The 7,923-nt window shown below is 41.5% G+C and overlaps 1 protein-coding gene across 1 annotated transcript; it reads left to right on the top strand.

The window, feature by feature from the left end:
* Window positions 1–219: 219 nt before the first annotated feature.
* Window positions 220–7,514, top strand: HAO2 (hydroxyacid oxidase 2 (long chain)). The gene is made up of 7 exons (XM_010181224.1): window positions 220–350; window positions 1,090–1,241; window positions 2,046–2,346; window positions 2,732–2,909; window positions 4,389–4,547; window positions 6,096–6,165; window positions 7,459–7,514. Exons 1-7 carry the CDS (start codon window positions 220–222, stop codon window positions 7,512–7,514), a joined length of 1,047 nt encoding a protein of 348 aa, XP_010179526.1.
* The last annotated feature ends 409 nt before the right edge of the window (window positions 7,515–7,923 follow it).

The raw sequence follows: 7,923 nt of genomic DNA, 5'->3' as shown, positions 1-7,923 counted from the left end.
CTGCTCTGGCTGCATCTGCAAGTTTTTCTCATATTAGGAGAGAGAATGAATGGCAACATAGACTTAAACAACCTCTTAGCAACAGTTCTACAAGGCATATGGGTCCAAAGTTTGCATTAAGTGACACTAGAGCCCCAAAAGAGGGAATGAAAGTTCAGGTATATAATTTCCACTCCATGTTACTTTTTTTCTTCAGGGTTCCCAGAGCCTCTCTCGACAATGACTATGGTGTGTCTTTCAGACTTCGAAGCCTATGCTAAAAAGTATTTACCCAAGATGGCTTGGGATTTTTTTGCAGCTGGAGCAGATGACTGTAGCACTCGAGACGAAAACATCCTGGCCTATAAAAGGTAATGTGAGGAGGAAATCAGGGGTATTGCACTGGAAGCTTTTAAAGTATGTTTTTGTGCAAGTGTTTGGACTTCACAAGCAAAGATACCTAACACCTTGCCCCTTCAATGTGGTTCCCAAGCAAAATGCACTTAAATGAATGATGCTGTGTACTCTGATGCTAGCCTGAATATGACACAGACTGTATGAGGCAGAAGGGATGCTGAGGGTACAGGAAAATGGTATGGTATGGTATGGTATGGTATGGTATGGTATGGTATGGTATGGTATGGCAGAGAAGGGTATGGATAGCTATAATAGAATGAGATGGCAAACAGCGGGAATCTTGGTGTAAGTAGGGTGGGATTTGGGAAACATGCTGCAGAGAGTGAGGGTAGGCATAATGTTCAGTGAGGACAGACATGCGAATTGTGGAGTGGAAGGCAGTGACCTGGCACTGGGCTGCAAGTAGAAGGAACCTGTGGGATGGGCTGGTGAGCTGAAGTGGGAAATACAGAAATTATGCACTGTGGCCAGTGAGCAGGAGTATGGGATTAATGAAAAGCAGAAGTGGTTGAACTGCTGGCTTAACTGACCTCGAAAAGTGAACAGAAAGGACAAGGAGCATTTTTTATATGCTGTTCTCTTTATTAACTCATATTCTTGCATGACAATAGGTAAATGAAGATCTGTTTTGCATGAAAGTTCAGAAAAGTCACTGGACAGCTACCATCCTGAAGGGCTTTTATTGCCTTACAGAATTCACTTCCGGCCACGTATGCTGCGGGACGTATCCATGATGGACATTAGGACTAAGCTCCTGGGGACTGAAATCAGCTTTCCTGTAGGAATTGCCCCTACTGGCTTCCACCAGCTGGCATGGCCTGATGGAGAGAAAAGCACAGCCAGAGGTACTCTTCTGTTTCGTAGCCTTGTAGCAAAAAGGGGTTTGTGGAAAAGCCTTATGAAGCTGGTAGGATGACTTGAACTGTGACTGAGCAAAATCTTCAAGCTTGAAGAGGCAAACTCCTTTCCCTCTTTCTGACACCCATTTTTGTGGATAGCCCACTTGGGTCCAATGACAGAGTGCATGAGAAGCTGTAGAGATATTGCTCTACTTCTCCAGCTGGCACTATGACAAGTCTTGAGACAGAGGCAGTGGACACATTTCTGACTTACACCAAGAACCACATAAGGTTCTCAGTACTAGACTGTGTGGTGGGTGGGACTCAGCCTCTAAATTCCTTATTACTGGTTAAGAAGAGTGTCTCCCTTGGAGAAGAGGATAACCTCTCTTCCCAAATCCTGTGGTGGGTTTGGAGAGCTGGCCCCTAGAAATGTTTTGGTTTTTTATTTTCCTGTGTGTGTTTCTATGTACACTGATTGTATTTGACAGTAAATTCCTGCAAGGACATGGTCATAAAGTTCATACTTTAAAAAAAAATAGTTGCAAAATGGAAGCAACACTTGGTAAATTACCTCTTCTTTTTCCTGCTTTCTTAACCATGATCTTACAACAGTGTATGATAAACACAACTATTTTTAACCCCAGGGACATATTTGCCAACTGGTAGAGTGCTGTGTTTGGTAGGACATACGTAAAACAGGAGGTCAAGTTGTCTCTGTAGACAGTACATTAAGAAAATTTGTATCTAGTGTCTGCCAGGACCGTTCAAATGACCTTAATTCTGATTATTTTCCAATACCTCCTGAAGCGGCCAAAGCGATGAACACCTGTTATATTGTTAGCACATACTCCACCTGCACACTGGAGGAGATCTCTGCAGCTGCTCCTGGTGGCCTCCGCTGGTTCCAGCTCTACATCCACCGCAACAGGGCAGTTTCCCAGCAGCTGGTCCAACAGGCTGAGGCTTTGGGCTTCCAGGGCCTCGTCCTCACCGCAGATCTGCCCTACACGGGCAAAAGACGCGACGATGTCCGCAATGGTTTCCGTCTTCCTCCCCACATGAAACTGAAGAACATAGAAGACGCCTTTGAGGTTTGTAAAATAAGCCCGTCCTTTCATTCACTGTGCTGACATGTACCACATGAGACAAAACCACTGGGTAACTGCTGGTTTGACATCTGTGGTAACCAGGGTGTATCTTCTCCCCTTCTGGTTCTGCAGTGTCCTGGCTTGACCTTCTGCCAGACTGAGTTCTGGCTTCAAAATCCCAATCCAGCTTCCTTAGAGACACTGATCTCCATCCTCATTGTAATTATTCTCCTCTGGAGACACGTGCTTTCGGAGCTGATGAACTTCTGTTAGCAAGTTTAATTAATCTGTTCTGGGGCAGGGGAAGACTTCAAGGGGCCTCTGTATTGCTACACAGGTGAGGTTTCCTTCTGTCCAATGGCTGTAGGGAGATGACCGTTCTGAGTATGGACTGCCACCCAACAGCTTGGATCCTTCAGTCACCTGGAACGATATCTACTGGCTACGGAGCCTGACTCACCTGCCCATCATCATCAAAGGCATCTTGACGAAAGAAGATGCAGAGCTGGCAGTGAGACATGGAGTTCAGGGAATTATTGTGTCCAATCATGGTGGAAGGCAATTGGATGGAGGACCTGCCACTGTAAGTGTTTATTGTATGCACATTTGTGCTAACCTAAGTGTCTTTATGCTCATCTTTGTCTATATGTTTCTGGTGGACTTGGGTGCTCGTTGCATGGCTGTGGATGTGTGTAGATGTACTTTAAAGTGGAAAGATGCATGCTTTGGCATGGGCTACCCACTGCAGTATCTCCTCAGTGTTTTGGGAGTGTTCTGTAACCAGCACTGAACCCACATAACTGCAGCTAAACTACTGGCCAGAGTTAATAAAAGTTTACTGTCTATGTCTTCATTAGCTGCTGCAGTGCACATGTATTCTTTGCACAATGCAGCAAAAATAAAATGAAGTTCTGGAACCAAAAATGTACAAATAAGAGCATATTGTATTCTCATTGTTCACATCTGCCAAAACATGCACAAACAATGAGCTAGATTTAGTGAGAGATCTGCTTGCGTATTTACAGACTCAGGACTAAATGGGAATTTGTTGACTTTCATGAGCCAGAAAAAGGGTAACTTATCTGGAGAAAAATTCCCCTGCTTTTTAATCCGTAGAAATAAAGAGTGGATTGTTTGGACGTATGTGTATTTCACTGCTTTAATTTGGCTTCTGTCAGTTTTTCCAATTGTTCTTTTTTTACAGTTCTGTATTGCATAGTATCTTATGGACTCCATAAAATAAAAATAGGCACCAGAGAATTCTCTTCTCTTCAACATTAAGGCTGACAATAATGAATTAAAAAATGATATAAATGCTACAGACATAATAATGAAAGTGGCAACCACATTAAAAAGCTCTTCTACCTAAAAAGTTTCTTTACAGACAAACAAGTAGATGCGTAGTCCAGCTGTGCTACTTCGGTGCCAAGCCTGACATACTGGTCTCTGCATGGTACTGCCCTGCATTACCATCCTGGCACTGTGCTGTGTTCTATAGAAAAGATCTTAGGGAATCAAGAGACTTAGCCTAGAGGAAATTATATGTTGACTGTACTACATATCAAATGAAATCCTTCATAGGTGCTTTATGGGGTTTGAGGAGGCTTTCAACACATTGTCACAGGATTAGGTTGAAATGTAAATTTAGGCAATTTGGACAGTTAACAGGGAGAAGTTTGACATCGGCCTTTTCGTCAAATATTTGTATCATTCATCGTCTCAAATGAAAGTAAGATATTAACAACAATTATTTCAATTGAAACTAATTTTAAAAATCTTTCAGAAAACAAGTGAAAATGTTACTTTTTCACTTCTCAGAAGTACTAGCAAAGAATATAAACAAAGCATTGGAAAACAGATTTAACTATCTGGCAAACAGAACAGGGACCTGCAGTTTATACCGCAGCTTTTGGTGCTGAGCTATTTGTGATGCATAGTCACATTTCCTTTTGAGAAAGTGCACTATTAAAGCCTTGCATCCCTGCCTGTCTCTTTGGAGTATCTCCTCTTTCTCTGGGAATGAAACACTGAGATGAAGGTGAGAGTTGCTGCTTCTTTGCAGATTGATGCTCTGGTTGAGGTTGTGGAGGCAGTACAAGACAGAGTTGAAGTTTACCTAGATGGTGGAATACGAAAAGGAAGTGATGTATTAAAAGCACTGTCACTGGGAGCAAAATGCGTCTTTATTGGAAGACCAGCTTTGTGGGGTCTGACTTACAAGGTGAGTAAGAAAGTTCGAGTGGAAACATCCCCAATTGGATCAAAACCAGGCATTTTATGTGATTAAAAAGTACCACTGAATTTTAAGATTTCAAATATGATTTTGAAGCTGTTAACATTGTTTTGTGGGACCTGATTTCTTGGTGTTGCAGTTTGGTGTTAAAACACTAATAACAGGACTCAGGACCACCAGTGCTTTTTAAGATTGGAAGTAAGCTTATTTGCCACAAAGATAAGTCTGACAATTTTATTTGCTGTCGGTTTACTTGGAAATAATATGTAGTTTTGATACAACAGTTTCATAGTGGTGTTGTGAACTCTTCAGAAATACATATAAAACTCCATCCCATTGATGCATGAAATATTTTGGACAAGATTGAGCACAACCATGTCCTGTGTGTGCCACTACTATCTTATTTCCAGCTCTGCTGCTTCTTAACCACTAACATAATTCTATGATCCAGGGCCATGAATTAAGCCTCTGATGTAGAAGGTCAACATAATATAACTAAAATTAAAATGTAATTATACCAGTTGTTTGCTTTGCTAAATTTTTGCTTTTTGGCCTCTAGATTGGAACTTTCAAGGTTTTCTCTAGAAGAAAAAAATATTTATTTTTATGGTCTAGAAACACTTCCTGTTTTTTAAATGAGACTCCTGTCCAGTGATGTGGTTGCTGTAGATTCCAGCAGCTAGGCTTTAAGCAAGAAGTTACCTGAATATTGTGAGGAACCTCGAAGTGTTGGCAGCTCTGTTTCTGTGGCCAGCAAACAGAGAAAAAGGGCCTAACATGAAAAGGGTGTTGCTATGAGTTGCCTGCATTTTTTCAACAAAGCAAACAGAAAGGAGATGGGATTCTTTGTGTTTATCTGTGCTTTAGTATTATATTCCATAGACTATTCCTAAAGATGTATCTCAGTGGCATTGATCTAGCATACAAGAGAAGAAGGGCATGAACAAGCACTGACATTTGTCTGTAACAAAAGCATTCTTCATTGCAAGAAACAAAAACAAAAATTAAGAGAAAAACAAAAGATCCTGAAATATTTTACATTAAGATCAAAATCATATGTACATTTTATTTGATTTTGAGCTTCTTGGTGTCACTTGCTTGGAGGAAAATGCACAGCGTACTATTTTTAAAGATTCAGTCCAATATCTGAGTGAAGTTTTTAAAGCTGTATCATATATAAAACTCTCATTACTTCATAAAATAGTGTCAGCTTTGTAAGGCTTGACATTTTAAAACAAGCCCATTGATGGAGGTTCACTGAAAGCAAAGGGAAAAAAAACCAGCAAAAAAATGTCAGAAGTGAAAAACAGCTTTGCTTTCCTTCCCCGTTCAGATGTATCACAAAAGGAAAAGCATCTAAATTAATCTGTGATGAACTGAACACATCTGTCATATCATTTTAATCATTCATCTGTTTGAGAGACTGAAATTGGCACAGACCTAAGGGACTGTCCCAGCTCTCACAATGTAAGCATCCTGCAGCGTTGTGCTGTGCCAGTCCTCTTTTCACCCTGTCTGCTTTCTTTGTTGGAGCAGGGTGAAGAAGGTCTTCAAGACGTTTTGAGGATTTTGCAGGATGAGTTTCGCTTGTCTATAGCCTTAGCTGGTAAGTGTTTTGCAGGTTGGTTGTAATTGGTGATACAGACTTTCTGCATTCAGGCCATTTAAAATCAGAAGTCTGATGGATGCGTCACAAAAAGGGAATCCATGTGAGCTGTGCTGGTTCTAGTTGCTGTATTTAAGGAAATTGCTTCCTGCAAAACCACTTGGCATTTCAGGTGTCATAACAGTGAAGCTTGCAAGGAGGAAGTAGTTTAAAGCAGCTTTCTGACCCAATTAAAGAGATGCAAAACTGTTAAGTAGAGCTGACTGAAACTTGGAATTTCTGTCCTGCTCTGAGTTGCAGCATATGATTTTCAGTCTTTAATTCAGTGTTCACTAGTGTAAAATGCAACCAAGTTTTTGCTCCATGAAAAGCTCAGTAAAATGAATGCAGAATTCTTCTCTGTGTATTAGAGAATCCAGTCTGTTGATGCAGGTTCAAATCTCAGCATCCCACATGCCTTAGAAGCCTCTGTGTGTCCTCCAAGCTTTTACTTTGTTCCTCATTCTGAGTTTCTCCCTTCTGCTCCTACCTGTAGCTGCCATGTTTGACCCCTTCACTGAACAGCAAATTTGCACAGTCCAGTGCAAACTCCAGCTTCATGCATGAAGGAGTACAACATGCAGATCCAGTGCAGAAGTAATCAGACATGAACAAAGGGTCTTACCCCACTTCAAATCATGTTTTAAAGATTTTCATGCTCTAGCGACCATGAACTCCAGTGGACAGCAATGCTGACTGGGAGACTGATCTGAAATCCCTCTGGGCATTGCTTAATAGCCTGTTTTTTTTAGTTACTTTTGCAACTAGTAAAGATTCCTATAAGGTTGGGGTTTTTTTCAGGAGGCTCTCACACTTCTTTACGTGCAAAGGGGCACTGAACTTGGCAAGAATAGCAAGCTGGGACCTTTTTGGCAGGGCTGTGAAATTCCACCCAGATTTGACCAAATGAAATGGCAATGCAATTCTCCACCTCTGGTCACTTGACACATGGCAATCCCTGTGTCTTTTCTGTCTACCTTTCACTTCTGGCTGGATCAGGTTACCTGCTCAGCTTATATAAACATGCTTTTTTTTCATGTTTCTATCTCTTATGTGGGAAGCCTGGTGCCTAACCTCAAGGCTGAAGACGCCATTGAGGAGTAGGGATCTTGTGAGTTAGCTGTTGAAGTACCAGCCTATCCTCACATGGCTCAGATAAGATTAGACAGTGATTCAGAGAGAGGAGCCTTCCAAGTTTCATCCACAGACCCTTGTCTCTCTCACCAACATGTTTCATTTCTCTATTTATTTCAGGCTGTGCTAATGTCTCAGAGATTGGCCGACACTTAGTTCAGTTCTCAAAGCTGTGAACAGCCTCCTGCAATGTCCACCAAAGAGAGGCAGCTCACACTGAGGAACGAGGCTGAAGAGAAAAAAAAGGAGATGCAAACACTGAATGTGCAATAAGTATCTGATAAGGCCTTCAGGAAACTCCTGAGGAGATTGGGAAAGGCTCTGTGTTAGCGAAGGACATTCTCTGTTTTTGTTGAGACCAATGCATTCTTTAACACTTTAGGTAACTGGTACTTGCTTAAATACATTTACTTTAAACTGGCTGTTCCCTGGCATTACCTGTGTTGGGCCTGACTCCCAAGCTCTGTTATATCACGCAGCCAAACATGGAAAACTACATCCCTTGTTTCTTCCAATCTGTTGTCTTACCAAGTCTGACTGCAGCTCAAGCTACACCTCAGAATCACAGAATCACAGAATCACAGA

Source organism: Mesitornis unicolor, unplaced genomic scaffold (genome assembly GCF_000695765.1).
Source record: "Mesitornis unicolor isolate BGI_N332 unplaced genomic scaffold, ASM69576v1 scaffold55093, whole genome shotgun sequence".
NCBI classification, from domain to species: Eukaryota; Metazoa; Chordata; class Aves; order Mesitornithiformes; family Mesitornithidae; genus Mesitornis; species Mesitornis unicolor.
This window is presented reverse-complemented; position numbering and strand designations above follow the sequence as displayed.

Excerpts from the sequence above, each read along its gene's own strand:
- HAO2 (XM_010181224.1), top strand. The coding sequence starts at position 220 with ATGACTATGGTGTGTCTTTCAGACTTCGAAGCCTATGCTAAAAAGTAT. Across the intron at positions 4,548-6,095 it reads TGTGGGGTCTGACTTACAAG|GGTGAAGAAGGTCTTCAAGA; the intron begins GTGAGTAAGAAA and ends TTGTTGGAGCAG. Across the intron at positions 6,166-7,458 it reads CTTGTCTATAGCCTTAGCTG|GCTGTGCTAATGTCTCAGAG; the intron begins GTAAGTGTTTTG and ends TATTTATTTCAG.